Genomic DNA, 21,770 nt, shown 5'->3' on the forward strand with positions numbered 1-21,770 from the left:
GAAAATATAAATTAATTGATTTGTTACACTTTTCTGTCTTCTAATCATTCAATTTAAATAATTTGCTGTTTCAGGTTTGTGGTCTTTCTATAATGTTTATCTATTAGAAGTCACTTATTTCTTTTTCCCCGTCTTTGTTTATTTCTAGAATAGCAGGCACCAACTCCTCAACCACTTTGTAGAAAATCATCTGCCTCTGATGTTTTCCTTGTTTCTGGAGTGATGGTGGTTCAGCTTGGAAATCATATTTGTTACACATCATGTTTCTCTTCATGTGTAATCGTGTAGGATTTAGCATGCTTCTCTTTACTGTATGTTTTATTACCTCTGTATTTACCCGTTTGTTTATGAGTTCAAAATGGCAACACCATTATTGAGGAACGATTTTAAAGTAGGCTAGTTTTTTGCACTCAATGGTATAAGATTCTTATCATAAAACCTATCGTACATCTTTTTTGCTTGTAATTTACCTTTTATGGCCAGTCCACTTTATGTCATCTGATTTATTAAGACCAAGACACCGATTACTTTGAAATTGCTATAATATGTTGAAGACTATTTTTTTTCATTATTGTTTAAAGCTCATTATGTAAAATATTTTAATTCTCAAATTTGAAACTCAAAATACAAAAGTTTTCAGATCTTCTTGGAGAATTTTATGGTCTATCGAAGTGATGATTCCTCAAAAAAGTTGGCTAAAGGTAAAATAACATAAATACCGAACTCCATGGAAAATTCAAATCAGAAAATCCATTGTCCAATTGCAAAAACAAAATCTTAAACAAATCAAACAAATTGCAAAATCAAATGCTAAAAAAAAAAGAAAACAACTGTCATATTCCTGACTTGGTACAGGCATTTCATTATGTAGAAAAATGTAGATTTAACCTTGTTTATTAACTAGCGAAACCTCAAACTAAAAGACGAATTGAAAGAGTTGGTATTGCTTTGTTTCATAAAAAAGAAAAGCCAATGTAATTAAATACAAGTATCTTGTAAAGGGATGGATGAATCCTACTTTGTAATGAATCACTCTGATTTTAACAAAAAAATCTCTGAACCAGACAGTATCAAGATGCTTGATTTCTTGACAACATATTTGTTATATTTTGGAGGATGTGTTTTCATACATTTATGTCTTAAAATTTTGTACCAACTATTCCTGATGAAGGTTCCAGATTAATACTTCCAAATTCATTTCTTTTTAACGTTCATTTAAAAATATCTCCCAATTGATACGATATTCCTGTGCTTGCATTTCCTATCATGATTTTCTTGATAGAGGGTTACTGCTCACAAGGAAGCTATTAAACCAAGAGTTCCAAATGGTGAAGTTGAAATCATCCCTTCGTAAATTTTACGGATGCCATCACGATTTGGTTTACCGTTATGGAATAACCGTTTCACAAATGATATCGGATATGTTCCTTACGTCGTAACTACAATCCCCTTCCCTTTCATGAATTTGACCTACCGAATTAGACTATTTACCGGATTTGTAATCACATAAGCAACACGACAGGTGCCCTATGTGGAGCAGGATCTGCTTACCCTTCCGGAGCACCTGAGATCACCCCAGTTTTTGGTGGGGTTCGTGTTGTTTCTTCTTTAGTTTTCAATTATGTTGTGTCATGTGTACTATTGTTTTTTCTGTTTGTCTTTTTCATTTTTAGCCATGGCGTTGTCAGTTTGTTTTAGATTTATGAGTTTGGCTGTCCCTTTGGTGTCTTTCGTCCCTCTTTTAAAGAATACTGCCTCAGAAAACAACAGATAGCTTAAACATATTATCTATCACAGGCTGTTTAGAGAGTTTGCTTCTCAGTTTCAAAATAATTGACTTTTCAAAACACTAGTTTATATTGTTTTTGAGATATTAGCTGTTGAAATTTTGGCGGGAAAAATTCTCTCTTGACTTTTGATAGCTTTATCATTAACAAGCTTAAGTTCTCAAAAACTATTAAAAAATAATTAAAATTGTATAAGACTTTTACAAATGGCTTATCATTATACATGTAAAAGATTTATAAAAAGGAAAATGGGGGTCAATGGGCAATTTTTTTTTAAGGCATTCAAATGGATAAAACCAGAGAACAACAAGAGATATTCAAATTTAAAATATCATCACTTTAATTCACGTATATGATAAATAGTATATATATAACAATCATTTGCACTAAGGTCTTGAAAAAATAAATAGTTTGGAATGTTTCTTTTCATGTACTGTGGGTGCATCATTTTTTTAGGGTACCAATTTTTTTTTATTTCTGTTGTATACACAAACTAAAAAATTGCACATATTTTTTTAAACCAAGAAATTGAGCAAATACAATGACCATTTTATTCTCATTCCAAATAAGTTAGTAACACAATAGTAATGGAGCATTGGAAGTTGATGCATTTTTGACTAAGTCTGTTAAAAGCAATGCAGTATAACAAAAACCAATTAGCAACACAAGAAATGCATCACATCTTTAAAGTGTTTCCTATTTTCCTTTATTTTCGCATTTCAAATTCACTTCTATCAACTGTAAATTCTTTCAAGTATCTTATAGCACTCAAGGTAATGCTGATGAACAAAATTTCCTTTCCACAGTTTTCATTTATACATATTTTGTATAGAAATGAGGGGGAAATAACTTTTTCTTTTCTTTTCTTTTCTGGAACTTCCAGAAGGTCTAAGTTTTACACATTTATGCAGCAAAAAAACTTTGATCATTTAAAAAAAAAATAAATACATTAGATTCATTGAAGCATCTCTTAGAATTCGTAATATAAATTAAAATAAATAATATGAAAGGACGGAATTGTAATAAATCAGAAAATTGTTGAATATAAAAAAAAATCTTTAAAAAATATCGCAATTTAAAATTATCACAGTAAATGCTATTATTAACAGTTCTTTCAGTATAATTGTTTGACTTTTTCCACTGAAGTATTCCAGCTATCCATCCATCTTTGTTCTGCTAATAACAATTTCTGTTTTTCTTCTTCTATCATTTCTAATGTCTTTTCAAACTTATTTTTATACTCCTGAAAGAGAAGATAGTTTTATAAGTAAAATCATCAAAATGAAAATCTATCAAAAATTTATAAGAATAATTGGTTGTTTTCTCCATAATTGTAAATGAGGTTAATACACAAGTAAACGGTTTTATGAAATTAAGTTGGTTTAATACATGTGTTTTTAGTTTTTACACAATGTGTGAAAATAAATATTTTCACATTTCTTTCTCATCAATATTTTTAATCCATAGCTAATATGTTTACGTTTCAGTGGCATAGATGGGAGAAACTTCTAAAAGTGATAAGCAAAAAACTTCAATAGTTTAATAGTCCAAAATTTATTCAGTATCATCTTTGTTTATAATTTTCATATTCTAAATTTTAATACTTTCCTCAGCTCTTTCAGTCGTTCTGCTTGCTCTCTCTCCCTTGTTATTATATGAAGTATATTTTTTTACATGTAAATTGGGGCTTAAATTTTGGTGGTATATTTTTAAACAAACCTGATAAGCTTTATCTCTGGCAGTAATAGTAGCAGTATGTCCCAATGTAGTTTTGGCTGTAGTGACCGAGGCTGTTAGTTGAGGTTTACCGGAAGCTTCAGTAACCAGTTCATTAGAGGGCATACCTAAATGTTAAAAAAAATAATCTAAAAATTAACAGGTTTATGTAAACAAAACAACATATATACTATAAAAAATACATTTTTTTTTTTAAAGAAAAACGAACTATAATAATATTATTCTTATATCATTTGCATATCTACATATACTTGAATGTGAATAGTCTTTGGTTTACACTTGAAGGTGGTACCTAACACTACAGGGAGATAACTCTGTAAAATCAACAGAACGTTTTAATGACGTTGTGTTCTTAAGGGAATACTAAACTTCTCAATGATCAAAATAAGTGTTTGTCAAACTGCTATATAACCAGTGTAATTTTTCTGATTAAACCGTTGGTTCAAATCTTTTGAAATTTTTATATTTTTGTCAACTTTGTCAAAATTTTAAGAAAATTACAACGAGCCAAATTAATTTTATTTAAAGTGTTAGGTATCACCTTAACAGACTCTGATGCCAAACTACTTACACAACATATGAAAATACTATGTCGATTTCACTATGATAAATACACAGACACTAGACATGATTGGAATCCTGGGGTTCAAAGAAATTAAAATTGGGTGAGAAAAAAATCAAACAAATGTATTGGTTAAGATTCAAAAAATTAAACACATTTTTGCTAGATGTTACTGGTGTGTAAAACTCCAAGACTCCATAAAATCTTCAGTTAGTGAGTTTTAAAAATTGGCAAAGTTTTCAAATCAATAACTTGTTAAGGATATTTATCTTTGTTATAAACTACTAACCTGTCCATGTATTTTTTCCTCGTGGGAGGGCATTTTTATCCTCATCATCTTCCAAAGGCAAACCTTGGTTCCTTCTTCTTATGAGTTCACTAGTTGGGTATTTCTTTGGCTCTACCCCTGCAAACATAGATTAAAGATCATGTATATCATATAAGATATTTACCTGCATAGACCATTTCAATGTAATTTATATACATAACTAGAAAATGCGCATCATAATTCAGCATTCAGCAAAGTGCTAAACTTGTATGAACTTTTTTTAAATTGTAATTTAAAGTTTTATTTAACTAATATGATATGACTTTCTATAAATTTAATGCCTCCACTTTTGTTGTCAGTTGTCTGTAAAAGGTGCTTGTAAGTATGGAGAGGTTAAATTACTGCTTTCAATTTGAATAATGGAAACTAAAAAAACAAAATTACACTGTTTGTTTATCAGTAATATTCTAGACTGACTTTCTCTTCATCTTCATCATCATCATCATCATTTATGCTAAAAAAAGGTTGACATAGTATATAAAATTGAAAAAGGAAATGGGGAATGTGTCAAAACGACAACAATCCGCAGACAACAGCTGAAGGCCACCAATGGGTCTTCATTGTAGAGAGAAAGTCCTGCTCTGGTAGGTGTGCTATATGAATATTTTTCATTCTCATCTTCCTTCCCAAAGCGTTCCAAAAATATTTCTCCTCAACATAATGATAAATCATGACTTACTTCCTTTCTCCACATCATCCACTGTCAGAAGATTATCATACTGAACTAGTTGATTTTCTGCAGTTCTGGACAACTGTTCCACAAATGTCTTAGCTTGTTCTAATGTCACAACCTATTGTAAATAGAACAACATTGATAGAAAAATGTTACAAGATAAATAAATCTTTTTCAATATTCATCAAAATCATGTTTTTGTGATAGTTTAATGTAAATGTGATAATTAGCACCCTCATAAAAGGTGTGCATGAGTCTTAACTTTAAAATTTTGTCAATGTGAGAAATTAATGAAAATGTGGTTTCAAAACCCAAAACCTTTATGTTGGAAGCTGTGAAAGGGATTTACATTCAGAGCATGACTTCAAGTAAAGATAAAAGGTAAACTTATAACTTTAACCTTTAATGGTTTACTTTTTAAATTGTTATTTGGATGGAGAGTTGTCTCATTGGCACTCACACCACATCTTCCTATATCTATTAACATCTCTCTAACTCAAACAAAATCCTCAATCTTAGTTAATCCAATCCTACCTGCAATTCTTTAGTCTGTTTTTCTACAGCAGAAATATAGGAATTATGTCTTTCCAACTCCTTCTCACCAAGAGAAGCTATTCCAGTCTTCTGATGTGGGTGTCCTAGAGTAGGACGTAACAAAGTTGAATGTTCATTCTGAAAATATATACATGTATGTCAACAATATAGATAGTGCATCATCTTATATAATGCATTTGCCATTTTAAAATTGTATGATTTTTCAGAATATACCTTATAGTTAAGTACACTTGTTATTCCTGTTTTAAAAATTAAATCTCACATAAATAACATAAACTGTCCGGCTGGCATGAAGACCTTGTAAGGTACAAATATACCAAATATAGGTATCCTATTACTCATAATAAGAGAAAGACAATGAACAAGTGCAAACAGAAACTTAGTAACATAAGGCATATATATACAAAGTATGAAGCATCCAGGTCTTCCATCTTCTTAAATATAAAGATTTTATGATGTTAGTTGACCCCTCTAATGCAGCCCCCGCCACCGTCTCAGGATAACTTTACCTATGTCAAGCTTTCTGCGACAAAAGACGCTGGCTTGACAAAAATTTGGATAACTGACAGATTTTCCTGATTTTTGTGAATTTGACTTAGATTAATTAGATACCAATTGGTACCTGTTTTGTTTTATATTGACAGATCAATTAGATACTGATAAGTTTACCTGTTTTTTGTGAAGTTGACTGAGTGTTACAGAGAACTGTTCAGATACAGTGTCTCTGGCATCTTTAGATTTGTTAAGCTCAGCCTCCAGTAAATCTTTAAGTAATAAATCAGGTACATGGGAAACAGCCTCTTCAAGCTGCATCAACTGATTTCTGAATTCTGTAAATTTAAATAATAAATTGAAGTAAGAAAAATACATATAAGTCCTATAGTTATTATGGGGACGTAGTCCCTAATAACAGTAGAAAATTCAATAAAAAAAAAGGAAAATTTCCCGAATTTTTCATTGTACTAATGAACTCAAAATCAATCAATTTTTTTTATGTCATGTTTTGAAATCCCGGACCTGCGCAGAAATCTACAATGTACTTCCTTTTTCCAGTCTCGTTTGTATGAAACTTTGAGTAAAATATATATTTATCAGTCTAGTATAAAATATGAAGGAACGCAATACCAATTTCATTTTTTAATAATTCCTTGATATGAAAAAACGTTACCTGATGAAAGCGTTTCTTGTTTACATTGCATATGACATCATAACTTAAATAACATCACAGCTAAAATCCCTTACAACAGAACCAAAATCGGAAACGTTACGATATTTCCGTTTCTTTTTGTTTTTACAAATATTGAAGTTCCAAAAAAATAATTCATACAGACTTCGTCCCCATTTACAGGTAATGCCTGCCTCATATTATAGGGATAGCTTACAATCAATTTTAATTGGATGATATTTTTAGACAAAGAAGCATATGTTTGTGTCAAACATTTGATCACTTTTGTTGAGTAAATACACAATTTATCCAAGACATTATATTCTACAGAGCTCGTTATACAGTGTAGTTGGGTATCATATAAAGAAAGTAAGAGGCTGACCTCAAGATATCCTTTTGGCTACCTTGTATTCTTGCTTTGCTTTTAAATTCAACTTTGCACTACATCTCTTTATATAATTATTTACCAGTAAAATTTACCTGAAATGACATCATACAAACCTTGTAAACATTGATTGTGATACTCATCAGCCTGTGTGAAATACGACTGTAATTTCTGTACAACAACATCAGCACATAGTTCAAATGTCTCTTGTAAAACCTGTGGTCTAGTTACTTGTCTGTTACCTTTGTTCTTGTAGTATAGCTGTTCAAAACAACAAAAATCAGTAAATGAATTTTAAAGCTATCAAAATAACAATGTTGACATCCTAAATGCTAGCAGATATAGAACATATAACCATTCCAGCAGTATGAGATATTATTGCTATTTTACAAAATTTTCATTTGATCTTCCTGACTGACAATTTCCCTTCTAAGAACTGAGGACAAACAGGCAGTGTCAATGAAATTAACAACTTCGTAAAAGGCTAAATACTAATAAACAGATTATCATTGGTCATCTGTACTGACTCAAGTAAGAAAATCAATCTTGTTGAGATGACCAACAATAATCTATAATTATATTATTAAATACAGTTTTATATTTTATTCTGGAGAACAAAATACATGTATATCTAAAACATGTTTTTGAAAGCATGTCCCAATTGAATACACTATGTACCTCTGTTGTTAACTTTACACCCTAATGGAGCTATTAAATGAAGGATTTGATTCTTAAATAATTAAAAAAAACCATTCAAATTCTTATATACAGCTGTGGTAATGCTTATCTTAATTTATTTTTAAACAGAATGATTACCTCTGCAGACGTCAAAAGACCATCTAATGCTTCACGTAAATTTCTCCTTATAATTCCCAACAGGTGGTACTCTTCTCCTTCTTCATCTTTCTCTCCAAATATTAAATATTTTTTGTCAAATTTAGTAGATTTACTACTTCTCCTTAACCTGAAAAATCATAAAATGAGCATGTACTGCCTAGATTTTGATGTATTACAATGTTATAAATAAATTAAGATACACAAATTGAAATGATGGGATGATGAAAATGACAATCCCTGAAATCAATAAAATAAAATAAGTTATAATGGAGCAATCCCAAAACATTGAAAATAACTAGCATTAAGTTAATAATTATCATAAAATTCCATAAACCCCAAATGCACATGAAAAAATCTTTGAAGAATTTAAAAAAAATCATTTGCATGTAAGTCTATGAAGCAGTAAATTACAAGACGACAACCAAAACTGATTATTTTTTTAATACATTTCATAGATAAATACTCCAACAATCCTGCAAAAAAGGATAAAAAAATTCCATAACCAGAAGTCACATGCAAATTATCAACAATTAAGAAAATACCAAACAACTGGAAACAAAATTAAAAAAATCTTGCTTTACAACAGAAACCTTACATATGTTGAATGAATGCATATGTAAGAGGGTAAAATATGTAAACAAAACAAATTTTACAACTCAACAATAAAAAAACTGTAACAAAATTTTCAGTAAAATTTGTGTTAACCAAACCCTGAAGAAACCTAGAAGTTGTATTTGAACTTCACTTGTTCTGTTTCTCCATGAATAATTTCATTGTTTTAAACCAACTAATCAGAACAATCTATTCAAACTTTTTAGCATCAGAAGGGTTTGGTTTATACAGATTCCCTGTCTAAAATTACCCTGGCTTTATGGCTGCTTTCACACTTACAATCATGCCAATTGTTTGTAATGGTACCATACTATTAAAACAATACTAATTGATATATTTTTATAAAAATAAGAAGCTGTGGTAGCTTCCTTTAAAGTGGGGTATAATTTGGTTTCAAAGAAGCTTTCTTTTCATCCCATCACCAGTAATTTTCTTTGTTTTACATATTTTACTATCAAAAAAATACATGTCAAAAGGATAAGACACAAGTTATACAACTTGTAATTGCCTACCCTAAATTTTTAACTTTAACTTGCAGTGAGGTGTGTTTTTTTCTCCATGTAACACCCTCACTATGAATTTGATATCAACAGCAAGACAATAGCTGTTTCTTTGCTTTGCATGTACTGATTTTGTATAATGGAGGGATACCCCCAATCCTTTGTCTTTCTATTGAATGCTAACAAAATATCATACAAAAAACATCCTTATCCCTTAAATATGAAATATTTTCTGATTGTTTTTACCTGTTTATTTTGACCAACAACAATGAAAGTTTAACAACCTTGACTGGCTATACAACCCTTGCACGGTCAGTGTTTTTACCAGAAATGAAATGGTCCTTTATGTACATGTGATTGCCACTAGCATAAAAAATGAACAGAACAATACTAAAACAAATTCTTTTATAAGTTGTCTAGTAACTATTGATATACAACAAAGGCATATTTTCTAGCTTTACACAAGATGTCTACCAAATAAAACAAAAGTTTTGTCAATCATTTATATATTAATCTTCAGGCCTTTGGGGAGTCTTTAGTTAGGATTGTATTTAAAAGTATTCAGCAATGAACTTATCCTGAACCTGACATTAGATTTTAAAATAACTGTATATAATTGTCAATTCTTCTTTACTTATAGTCATCAAATGACCATAATATTAACTGATAAAGATATGGTTCTTATTCACATAAGATCTGACAAGCTAAAAAATTAGGCAGAAGACACCAAAAGAACAATAAATTCTGTTTTTTATACAGAATACTGTAAATTCAAATATTATTGCAAGCTTTTTGTAAAAGCAAATAATGCGACTGGATGACCAGCACAATAATAACAATGTGCACTCTGATATCAGAAACACATATCTGTATGAAACTTTTTCTTAAATGGCAATGATTGATATTGCAGTTTTGTCCATTCTTCGAAGAATTGCAATATCTAGTGCACGCAATAATTCCTAAATTTACAGTATTAGAATTTTTTTTTATTAAGACACTAACACTTTTTATAGACTGTCATGTTTTTAGTTAAGCTTAGGCTTCATTATAAGTTGATGTTTGATAGCAGGCATCCTGGAACAAAACATGACCACCAAAATAATAAGTTAATATATCAGACAAGTTAAGGAAGGGGAGATAACTCAAATCAAATAATTAGTAAAATCTGTTGTCCAACACCACCACTTGTTAAAACGTGCACCACACAACCACACTTTACCTAGGGGCCGCAGTAGGCGTCCCATGAAAGCTTGGTTCTCTAAAAAATTAATTCTCTTGTAAGTCTTACAAAAGGTTAAAAATTTACCTAGACACCGATCCTTCTCTTTCACTAACAAAAAAAATTTCATAAAATACATAAAATGCAAGTTTTCAATTAATAGTTAGTTTTCCATTAATGATTATAATAAAGAACACGGTTTTCTATTTTGATTTAATTTTTTTGTTTTACTTCATGCTATTTTTTCACCAATATAAAAATAATGAGCAAAAATCTCCCCATTTAACCAGTAACATTCACTGGTCGTTTAACATTGAAAACTATTTTTCTATGTTATAATTTCATTAATTCCATACTAGTTTTTCTTTTTATTAATATTTGAATTTGTGGTTTATGCCAAAGTCTGCATATAAATGTATAGGAAATTTGAACTTATTGAACTTTTGAATTTGTACTTTACCTTTAAGGACTTAATCCACGAAAATTGGTAATTATACCACAGTACTTAATTTTTTCTTCTTAAAAGATTTTACATAATGGTAAATTTGTGCTATACAGGAAGTGTACATTTATAAGGCCATTAACTATACATTTGATAAATACAATTTCACAAAGACACATATATTGCAATACACAACTATGAATATATGAATACATTGGGATATACAAATATAAATATTGGGATACACAAAAATATATAGATTTTGGAATAATACAGTTGAATTCTATTTTTTGTTAAACAATCTTAACCATATGTTATTTTTTTACAAGTCTAGAGATATAAACCAAGTTAAATTGTTTAAGAATCCCCGCCATATTGTTTTTAATACCATAAACTGTAGAAATTATCAAATTCTATCTTTTCAAGTTAAAGCAATTTTTTTTTATTATTTCAAATTGAATATTGGTACTAACTTAAAATCTATTCATCAAATATCAACAGCAGGTTTAAAAAATTAACAAATTCAATAACCTAATCAATTAATTTGATGTAAACCCTTGAAAAGAAATAAACAACAAAATTCAACTGTATGTGGTTGTTTTTAATATTAATCAGGAGAGAAATACATACCCTGATTGGACTCTCTTGGGAGGACTATCTGTTGGGAGTCCACTATTTGGTCCTCGTTTCTGTTTGGATTTGTCTGTTGGGGTGCTGACTGACAATGATGACTTCATTTTCTCTCTCATTTCCAACTGCTGTCCAACTAAAAATAATTACAAAATTGATTACATTTATAAAATATTAATTGGTAAAGTTAAGTTTTTCAACTTATCTGTAGTACTAGAATATCTAAAAACAGTCATGTAATTTTTGCACTATCAATAAAGAATTATTTTCATTTATATTTAGAAAAAGGAAAGGTTTCCTCATCTGTAGGGTCTGTATGAAAATAGACCAATGGCAAATTTTGAGGAAGTGATCATCATATGATGGGTTAAATCAAAATATTGAAATAAATTTCAAATTCAGTTAGACATACATAGAGTTGTTTTTGTTTATTTGCGTTTGTGATATATATGGCTCATATGAGTGCATATACATTTTAGGGGTATCTTATCTCTATGATACTTTAAATGGTTGAGTTGTGACCAATTTAAAATTGAATGATTTACACTTACATGGAGTTGTCTCCCCATCTATGTCAGCATCCATTCCAAACCTCATCTTTGTTTTCTGTGTTCTGTTAATTAGCAAAACAGAATATATCAGTGAACCAAATCATATGTTTAGTTAATTCATGTTACAACTTTCAACTAAACTAGAGGCTAGTCAATTCATTTTACAACTTTCAACTAAACTAGAGGCTCTAAAGAGCCTGTGTCGCTCACCTTGGTCTATGTGCATATCAAACAATGGACACAGATAAATTCATGACAAAATTGTGTTTTGGTGATGATGTGTTTTTAGATCTTTAATTACTGAACATTCTTGTTTCTACAATTATCTCTATCTGTAATGAACTTGGCCAAATAATTACAGCTGAAAATATTTTCTAAAAATTTACAAAAATTTACAAAAAATTTACCATAAAGGGCATTAACTCCTTGAGGGATCCACTGACCATTTTGTTCATGTTAACTTATTTGTATATCTGACTTTGCTGAGCATTATTGCTGTTTACAGTTTATCTATCTATAATAATATTCAAGATAATAGCCAAAATCTGCAAAATTTCCTTAAAATTACTAATTTGGGGGCAGCAACCAAATAACGGGTTTTCTGATTTGTCTGAATAATTCAGGGCAGATAGATCTTGACCTAATAGACAATTTAATCCCTGTCAGATTTGCTCAAAATACTTTGGTTTCAGAGTTATAAGCCAAAATCTACATTTTACCCCTATGTTCTATTTTTAGCCATGGCAGCCATTTTGGTTGGTTGGTCGGGTCACGCAACACAATTTTTTAAAGAGTTAACCTAATGATGATTGTGGCCAAGTTTGGTTACATTTGGCCCAGTCGTTTCAGAGGAGAAGATATTTTTTAAAGTTTACAGGCGACGGACGCAGGACGCCGGACGACGGACGCCAAGTGATGAGAAAAGCTCACTTGACCTTTCAGGTCAGGTGAGCTAAAAAGCAAAACTGATTTTATTTTAAAATTTAACTGGAAATTATTTGAAAAATGTAATCTTAAGGAAATGTTGAATTAACTTACTTCTTGGAAGTAAATGCTACTATGAATAAGATGCTCTTAGGAAGAAGATGCTATTCCGCTAGTTTCATTCAGGCAAAATGCATTTCTGTTTTTAATACTGTACATAAAAATATATATCAACAGTTTAAAGAGATTGCTTATAGGCTTGCTGATTGTTGAAGGTTGTACTGTGACCTAAAGTTGTAAACTTTTACATCATTTGATTTTTCTAGTGGTTGCTTGTCTCCAAGTCTCCAAGTCTGAGACTTCCACAACTACCAAGATTTAGTTGCAAAAGTATCATAGAGTATTAGAACTGACATAAAAAGCATGGCATTTTGGCATGAGAATCCTAAAATGGTTTTCTCCTGAGTACATGTGAAGTATTTGGCCTTGTCTGAGGGAGACTTACTTTAATATACTCTTGATAACCCCAACAGAGGGATCTTCCGTTGGTTGTTTTCCTGCTTTACTGATGGGTGTTGGTGTTGAGTCGGCTCCAGTGAAGACAACACGTGCTGTCAAAATACAGTATAATAAGTTTGCATATCATACTCAGATGATGCAGACATAACATTAATCTCTAAATTGAATAAATGTAATAAGGTTACTGTAAATTCAGGAACTATTCCATGCATTTATTTTGCAAATTAGTATTGCGATTTTGTCATTTAAGACTAATATGTGATTTTAAATTTTGAGATATTGAGAAAATCCTGTTTAATTTATGTAAAAAATTTCATAATGCGAATTTAAATTATTGCAATTATAACCATGTCACATTTTGCAAAGATTTCTGAATTTACAGTATCTAAATTTACTGATTTAATAACACATTGTGAGGTATTTGATACAGGAGTTATTTCTTATTAAGCAGCTGTTTTTACAGAATATCTCTTGTCGAAAATTGTGGATTAATTTATATTGAATTGTTAAATGACCAGTGGCAGATCCAGAACTTTTCTCTGACTGACCTAAGGGGAGCCCCGCTCCAGTGATTCTCTATATAATTAACTAATTTTTTTCCACAAAAGGGGACTCACCCTCGATTCCCTTATGATGACCTATCTTCGGTAAGTGTCATAATGTCTAAATAACATGACAGGGGTTTATTGTAACTATCTATCTATAAAAATTTGCACAAAAAGCTTCAGGATTTTTTTTTTAACAATACTATTTAATTCCACAGACAAAATATTCAATAACATAAAAATATTACCAATAGCTGGAGGTCCCTGCATTGCAGAGGTTGGTCTGGTAATTGTGTCCTTTGTACAATTCAAGAATATACTTCTGGCATGGTAGGAATCAAACACTAACTTCAGGGATTCATTCAATTGTGTTGATGTTATTTGCTGTAACAATAAATTCAACATAATTATTGTACAGAACAATGAGAAAACTGTGATTTTGCAACAAACAGAATTGCTTAATTCAATTCCAATCGTCAAAAGGTCAACATCTGAACTGAATTTTAATGTGCGTATTGTTATGCGTTTACTTTTCTACATTGGTTAGAGGTATAGGGGGAGGGTTGAGATCTCACAAACATGTTTAACCCCGCCGCATTTTTGCGCCTGTCCCAAGTAAGGAGCCTCTGGCCTTTGTAAGTCTTGTATTATTTTAATTTTAGTTTCTTGTGTACAATTTGGAAATTGGTATGGCGTTCATTGTCACTGAACTAGTATATATTTGTTTGGGGGCCAGCTGAGGGACGCCTCTGGGTGCGGCAATTTCTCGCTGCATTGAAGACCTGTTGGTGACCTTCTGCTGTTGTTTTTTTATTTGGTCGGGTTGTTGTCTCTTTGACACATTCCCCATTTTCATTCTCAATTTTATCTTAGACAAACAGATAAAAATTTATTAATCAATATCCACAGAATAAACCCTTGCCAGCAAATATGTTTAACCCCACCACATTCTGTATTTACCTGTCCCAAATCAGGAGCCTATAATTCACTATTTGTTATCTGTTGCTGTATATTGTATTTGTTACATAAATCAGGCTGTTAATTTTCTCCTTGATTTGGTTTACAATTGTCTATTCATTGTCTTTTATGGTTTTCTATGCGGTATGGGCATTGTTAATGGCCGCACTTGAACTTATCATTATTGACTTTTACATCATTACAGCGTTTGGTCTCTGGACGAGAGTAGTCTCATTGGTAATTTCACCACATCTTTTTATTCTTATATTTAATTATATTTTTTCTTTTTTCAAAGAACCTTTTTTTGTTTATTTCACCTCTTTATCCAAGTTAGGTCTTTCACAAGCATCAATCCTCCTGATAACATCATTGAGGTACTGGGCTAGTTGTTGAGCCTGAGAATTACTATTGGCTACCTCAGCCTTTATTTTTACTTGTGTGTTTGTCAACCATCTAGCTATCCTCTCCATAAATACAAGGTCTATCATATGGTGTTTAAACCTAAAAGTATAAAATGTAATCAGCAAGGTATTCATTTTCAAAATGTTTGAAGTAGACATTTTAGTAACTTACTAAAATAAAGACAAAGTTCTTGGAATAAAAAAATCTATTCACTTCTTTTAAGGCTGAGCTGTCCATTTATATATATACCAGTAATGGAATCCACTTTGAAAACACATGTACAGATAGGCATGTAAAATATAAATAAAAGGAGATGTAGGGTAAAAGTACATTTTGGAGTTAAAAAAAATCATTTATCTTATATTGCAAAATACTGCTACAATTTTCCTGATTAACATAATAATGTTATATTAATGTTTGAATGGAATTGGCCTGTTATGTATGTCTTGATGTTTTTTTGTAGACAGCTTCAAAACAAACCTCCCTGCTTACTATTTAGTGAGTACACAAAGCAGCATGCCATTTTTCTTTTCTTAATTTACGATTTCATTCATCTTTGCTTTATATTTGTTTCATTAGGTATATTCAGCAATAAACTATAAATCAATTTGGTTGCTTAAATACTATAACCACAATAATGAGTACATTTACTTAAGTCATATCAGTTTGAGATCATTCATTATTCACTAACCTGTCATCAAATTCTACGACCACTTTAGTGACCTGTTCTCTACGTTTAGATTCTAGTCCCTCCAGTTCTAACATTATAGCACCCTCACATTTATCTATTTTCTGGGAAGATTGGTCCAACTTTTTACAATATTCTCTAATTTCCTCTGGACAAAAATTACCACCATCAGAAAATACCCTGAAAATAATTTCCCAATATCTCAATGACTTATCTTATTAATTTCTCTACACATATTTTGTTTGTTTGTTTGTTTTGTATTTCTAAACTCATTGAATGACTGCATGGGTATTATCATTTTTTATTTATTAGTAACTAAATTTTGTAAAATATGTAGGTCTTGATAAATATAATATTTAAATAACTTTTATGTTGACGGTACTTTTAAAATTTAAGGAAATACTGTCCTATATTCAATGAATACCCAATATAGAAATCCTCACTTCAAGTAGCACTAATGTGCAGTCTTGCTTTTCTGTATAAATGAAAGGCCAGTTATAATTTCAAACAAAAACATAGTTTTCTATAAATTGTACTATACAAAGTCATTAACAATGAATTTAACAAATCAAGAACCATCAACAATCCACGAAAAAATCAACATCAAAGAAATTAATACACTTATTGCTGATTATGTGGATCATAAAGAAAGACTATCAAAACCTACTTAAATGATTTTATAAATCTGGCATTTGATTCACGTAATCGCTGAAGTGTGTCATCTAGATGCTGACGGAAATTCTTCAATGATGTTCTTATCATTGTCATAAACTTTTCTGATTCTTCTTTCAACTGCATACGTAGAGAAGCCAATCTACAAGAAAAGAATTAAAAAATGTAATTTCTATTCTTCAAATATGTGAACCTCAAGATTCATTTGGATTTCCAGTTACAAAAAAAACCATCATATGTATTAAAAAACTTCTTAAATCTTCAGTTTTGCGCAATTTTGTCCACATGCACATTTTTTTTAGAAATAAAAAAATAATAATGGGAAAATAACTAAGTTAAACAAAACCTGCATTTTCTCAAAATATATCCAATATAAAACACAAAGTAGGTTAAAATAGCTTACAATTACACAAATATGGAAAAATAGCTTACAATTACACAAATAGGGAAAAATAGCTTACAATTACACAAATAGGGAAAAATAGCTTACAATTACACAAATAGGGAAAAATAGCTTACAATTACACAAATAGGGAGAAATAGCTTACAATTACACAAATATAGAAAAAATAAAGCAGGTTAAAATAGCTTACAATTACACAAATATGGGAAAAAAAGGTGCAAGAACTACTTTAAAGGAGTCGGCCGAGAACTACAGTCCTTACTAGATAATAAACTGAATAATACTTACTTTGAAGATTTAGTAGCATTGATAAAGACCAGTTCTAGAGCCTCAATATCTTCTCTGAACTTGTGTGTTAGTTTATTATGCTGTTCTTCCATGTTTGTAAACTCTTGTTTCAGATCAGTCAGAGCCTGTTGAACACCTTTGGTGTGTCTTGACACTCTCTCAGAATGCATTACAAGTTCAGCTGAAAGAAAATTAGATAGTGATTGTTTATTGATACATGCCAAGTTTGAAATAGTCATAACATTGAGAATAGAGACAACAACCGACCAAAGGTAACAATTTACGTTGAGCAGAATATATGAATTTATTTTTTATTTTTCTGAATTTTTGATTAATTAGATTTTTTATATGATTGATAAAATAATTGCACACAACTTTTTTTTTCATCCTATATCAATTATAATGAACAGTTCCTCAAAGAAGTGTTTAATAATAATGCTGAAACGTAAAATATTTAAATTTGTACAATGCCCTTTCCTTTGAAAATAAAATAAATTAAGAATGTCTCTATAGGCCACAGATGCCCCAATTTATAACTAAGGACGAGTGGGGGTGGGGGGGTTGGGGGGGGGGGGGGGGGGGGTAGGGGGGAATTAAAACCAAACCTTAAGGATGTTCTTAGGTGATCTAAGGTAAAATTAAATAAATCAAGAATTAAAAATTGATACTTTAAGCAGAAAGAGTATTAGTTAAGGATCAAAATAAGCTAAAAATGTTAGGTCATGGGACTCCTTTTTGAGATATTTGATTTATAAAATATGACTGGAAAAGGCTGACTCAGACTTTATATTTGCATTGCTAGCATTTGGGTCTCAAATCAACAGTAAGAAAATCAAGAATCTGCTTAAATTTTGTCAAATGACCTTTTATGAGCTTTTTTAAGTCTTATGTTAAAAGATTAGTAGGTGCTATGGGGCAAATTATTTTGCCTTGTATGGTACGGAAAAACACCAAGGAGTCCAAACATTTGACACTTATTCCAAAACCTCACCTAAGTACATCCTTAAATAAAGTTAGTAACTGTGAAAATCTAAATAATGAAGGGAGATAACAAATTACCTGCTCTGACATTATGTACATCAAATTCTGCTCTACGAGACCTTGGTTTGTGAAGATGTAACCGTAAATCTAATTCACTGTTCAGTTCTTCACACTAAAATATAAGGAAATAATTGTTGAATAAATGTTATGTATGTTATAAAGAGATCTCAGATTATACAAAACTTGTACACTCTTTCAATAATTTTTCTGAAAAATGGCTGAAAAAGCTCTTAAAGTTTTTTTATATTAGAACTGTCAATTCAATATCAAATAAATGCATGTAATACTGTAATTCATACAGTAATGTCTGATAATATATTCAGAAGTTAATACTAGTTGCTTACTTTAGAAACAACCACACTTTCAGACCTCTCTGAGGCTTGTTCTGTCCACTCTTCTAAATGGTTCAGGAAATTCAATCTTATGCTGTAATATATAATAATATAATCAGTGGAAATCAAACCATGTTATTGTGTTAAATAAAAGAGAAATACAACGCAAACCATAATGTCTAGTAGAAAGTCCTGTCAAATATCACAGACAAAACTTATCTGAGGAAATCTATTGTGGACTCATTTATTTTCAACGGTACCAATTTTCGTTGATTGATGAAAACTTGCATAATATTCATTGATATTTAAATTTATGGTTTTGACAGTCTGCATACATTCCTTTCCCAAAAAAATTGTCATTGAACATTTAAATCAGTGGTTCCCCTGTACTTGTGAAATCCACGAAAATTGTTATCCAACGAATATTAACGAATTCACAGTAGTGTCAAGGTTCATTATGACATATAATCCACCTTTTCCTCTAAGAATAACTTAACTATTAAAAATCATTGAAGCATAAAATTTAGGTTTATATATAATAAGGTGATTTTAATACAATATGTTTGAACTTTTTGCCTTGCCCTTCACTATGGAAAGGCTGGATGTCTTCCAGCTTTTCATTACATCCTTGTGCAAAAATCTGATGTTCTATTTGGAAAAGTCATAATTAAAAATCTCAGAAAATCCTTGTTATATTTTCATTGTTTTTGAAGGAAAATAGTGCCAATGTTAAATGTTTAGAAGATCTAGAGGAAATATTTCCCGCCATATTTATAATGACTTTTATATTGAAAACAAGCACACATACCCATATTTTTTTATACTATTAATTTATGACAGTCTTTTAAAAAGTTTGTTATTTTGAAACAGAGTAGCGAACATCCTTAAGAATCGTTTCAACTTACCCCTTTTTTGTCTCATTTATTAATGAGACTTCCACAGTAATATTCTTAATATAATCTGGTTGTGTTCTTGGTGATTCTACTTCAGTTAGGAAGGCAGCAGTCTGTGATTTGTCTCCTGTCAGACCATATTCCCCTGACTCAGTCGATATATAAAACATTGTTCCTTTTTCTGTCCTTAAAATCTCTGTGATGGCTTCAGAATTAGTAGTCTCCTTAGCTTTTCCCTGTTAAAAGTTTCGGTTATTAGTAAAATCATGTAAATAAACAAAACAAAAACAAAAAATATAGATATTGGAATTCAGGGTTTTTGCACAGCAACTTAGATTTTTTTAGAAATAAGATAAAATTTTATCTTTATATTTATGCACTACTGAATTGAATATTTTAAATATAATGTTGAAGGAAAGAAGTATTAAGGCTATCCCCCCCCCCCCCCAAATTCATATTACACCAAGTTTGATTTAACAAATTCATTCAGGAGCTTTTATCAGACTTTCATGTTTATTTTTGTTTAAGTCAAATAAGAAAACCAACCAGTTTGCCTGCAACATGAGGACCACATAGGAAATAACTCAAATTTACACAAATTATTTAAAAGACAACTATCTATAGACCTTTCATAATTAAATCCCACTTGGTAACTGTATAAACAAATTTCTGATTTTACATTTTGCAAATAAAATGAAATAAGGGAAACTGCCTTTGAATGGAAAAAAAACATGAAGTTTTTAGAATATATCTGAAAGAAAATTTGTAAGGGTTCCGAGGAACCCAGTGTCTTGCCTACTTTTTGCTGTAAATCGCAGGCTCAACAAAAATGAGGAAAAAACTCAATAAAAATATTCCTCTTGATACAATCTTCTGATTGTTAGAAGCTTTTTTCCAAGTTTGATTAAAATCCAGGATAGTTTATGAATTTAATAAATGTTTTAAAAACAACTGCAGACTGTACATGTATGTATGGTTAACTGGAAGAAAATCTTAAGTCCATTAAAAAGTAAAATACGGAAAAAACAGATTTATTTTTTTACAAAATTAACTTCTGGATGCTATTATAAGATCATAATTAAGCTTCTGTCCAAGTTTGGTACAAACCCAGGATAGTTTAAGAAAGTTATTAAAATTTTAAAAACTTTAACCACAGAGTGAATGTAATGTTTCACCGCAGAAAACTAAGTCCATTTAAAAGTAAAATATGGAAAAAATAGATTTATTTTTTTACAAAATTTACTTCTGGATACTATCTTATGATCATAAACAAGCTTCTGTCCAAGTTTGGTACAAACCCAGGACAGAAGAAAGTTATTAAAATTCTAAAAACTTTAACCACAGAGTTAATGTAATGTTTCCCTGTAGAAAAACTACGTCCATTTATAAGTAAAATTCGGAAAAAATGGAATTTTATTTTTACAAAATTTACTTCTGGATACTATTTTATGATAATAAACAAGCCTCTGTCCAAGTTTGGTAGAAATCCAGTATAGTTTAATTTCAAAAACTTTAACCAGAGTGAATATTTGTGGACGCCGCTGCAGCAGCCGCCTACGGAATGTAGGATCGCTTAGTCTCGCTTATTTGACTAGGTCAATGGCTCGACAAAAAATGATTCTCTGATATGTTTCCAAGTTAACTTCTGACAGATTTGTTTTCCTATAGGAAGGCTTGCACTCTTAATACATTTTGTTTTTGTACCAATACAATATTTACTGGTAAACAATGAATTTAACCTGATATCAGTTTGCAGAACTACTCAAAGGTGATCTTTGTTTGTTGTATTAAAAGAAACATTTTAATTAAATGTACAATCACAAACAAGTTTGTCTACAAATTAGAAAGGAGACATGATTAGGTGAAAACATGCTTGAGGAGCAAGAGGAATTCCTGAAATAGGAAATCACAGCAACATGCATATCTGGAATAGAAAACTGAATAGACAGACAATGTGCAATATAAAACATGCAATGTGCAATTTATTATTGATCACAGATTGGTAAAGTTGCTACAAAGGTTCCATGCATATTGCTATGTCACTCACATCATACTCAAAATCATCATCTTCATCGTCCTCATACTAAAATACAATATACAATGAAACTATCTATCTAAATAAT

At 30.5% G+C, this 21,770-nt stretch overlaps 1 protein-coding gene across 5 annotated transcripts in view; it reads right to left on the reverse strand.

Annotated features, from left to right (window-relative positions):
- Window positions 1-2,103: 2,103 nt before the first annotated feature.
- LOC134707712 (coiled-coil domain-containing protein 180-like) overlaps window positions 2,104-21,770 on the reverse strand; it is a 50,776-nt gene continuing 31,109 nt past the window's right edge. For 2 of the 5 annotated variants that reach the window (XM_063567713.1, XM_063567718.1), the window contains 20 exons: window positions 19,660-19,883; window positions 18,767-18,848; window positions 18,441-18,534; window positions 17,382-17,562; window positions 16,686-16,832; window positions 16,022-16,198; window positions 15,246-15,429; window positions 14,220-14,355; window positions 13,413-13,518; window positions 11,984-12,045; window positions 11,433-11,568; window positions 8,892-8,951; window positions 8,009-8,156; window positions 7,309-7,453; window positions 6,312-6,472; window positions 5,622-5,759; window positions 5,094-5,205; window positions 4,376-4,492; window positions 3,507-3,631; window positions 2,104-3,030 (listed from right to left, as the gene is read on the reverse strand). In XM_063567713.1, the coding sequence (XP_063423783.1) occupies window positions 2,902-3,030; window positions 3,507-3,631; window positions 4,376-4,492; window positions 5,094-5,205; window positions 5,622-5,759; window positions 6,312-6,472; window positions 7,309-7,453; window positions 8,009-8,156; window positions 8,892-8,951; window positions 11,433-11,568; window positions 11,984-12,045; window positions 13,413-13,518; window positions 14,220-14,355; window positions 15,246-15,429; window positions 16,022-16,198; window positions 16,686-16,832; window positions 17,382-17,562; window positions 18,441-18,534; window positions 18,767-18,848; window positions 19,660-19,883 (2,664 nt within the window). In that variant the 3' untranslated portion in view covers window positions 2,104-2,901. Of the gene's footprint in view, window positions 3,031-3,506; window positions 3,632-4,375; window positions 4,493-5,093; window positions 5,206-5,621; window positions 5,760-6,311; window positions 6,473-7,308; window positions 7,454-8,008; window positions 8,157-8,891; window positions 8,952-10,360; window positions 10,400-10,447; window positions 10,472-11,432; window positions 11,569-11,983; window positions 12,046-13,412; window positions 13,519-14,219; window positions 14,356-15,245; window positions 15,430-16,021; window positions 16,199-16,685; window positions 16,833-17,381; window positions 17,563-18,440; window positions 18,535-18,766; window positions 18,849-19,659; window positions 19,884-21,770 lie in introns of all 5 variants that reach the window. The other 3 variants (XM_063567714.1, XM_063567715.1, XM_063567716.1) reach the window with 3 other exon arrangements.

The sequence above is a fragment of the Mytilus trossulus genome, chromosome 2 (assembly GCF_036588685.1).
Source record: "Mytilus trossulus isolate FHL-02 chromosome 2, PNRI_Mtr1.1.1.hap1, whole genome shotgun sequence".
Lineage (NCBI taxonomy): Eukaryota > Metazoa > Mollusca > Bivalvia > Mytilida > Mytilidae > Mytilus > Mytilus trossulus.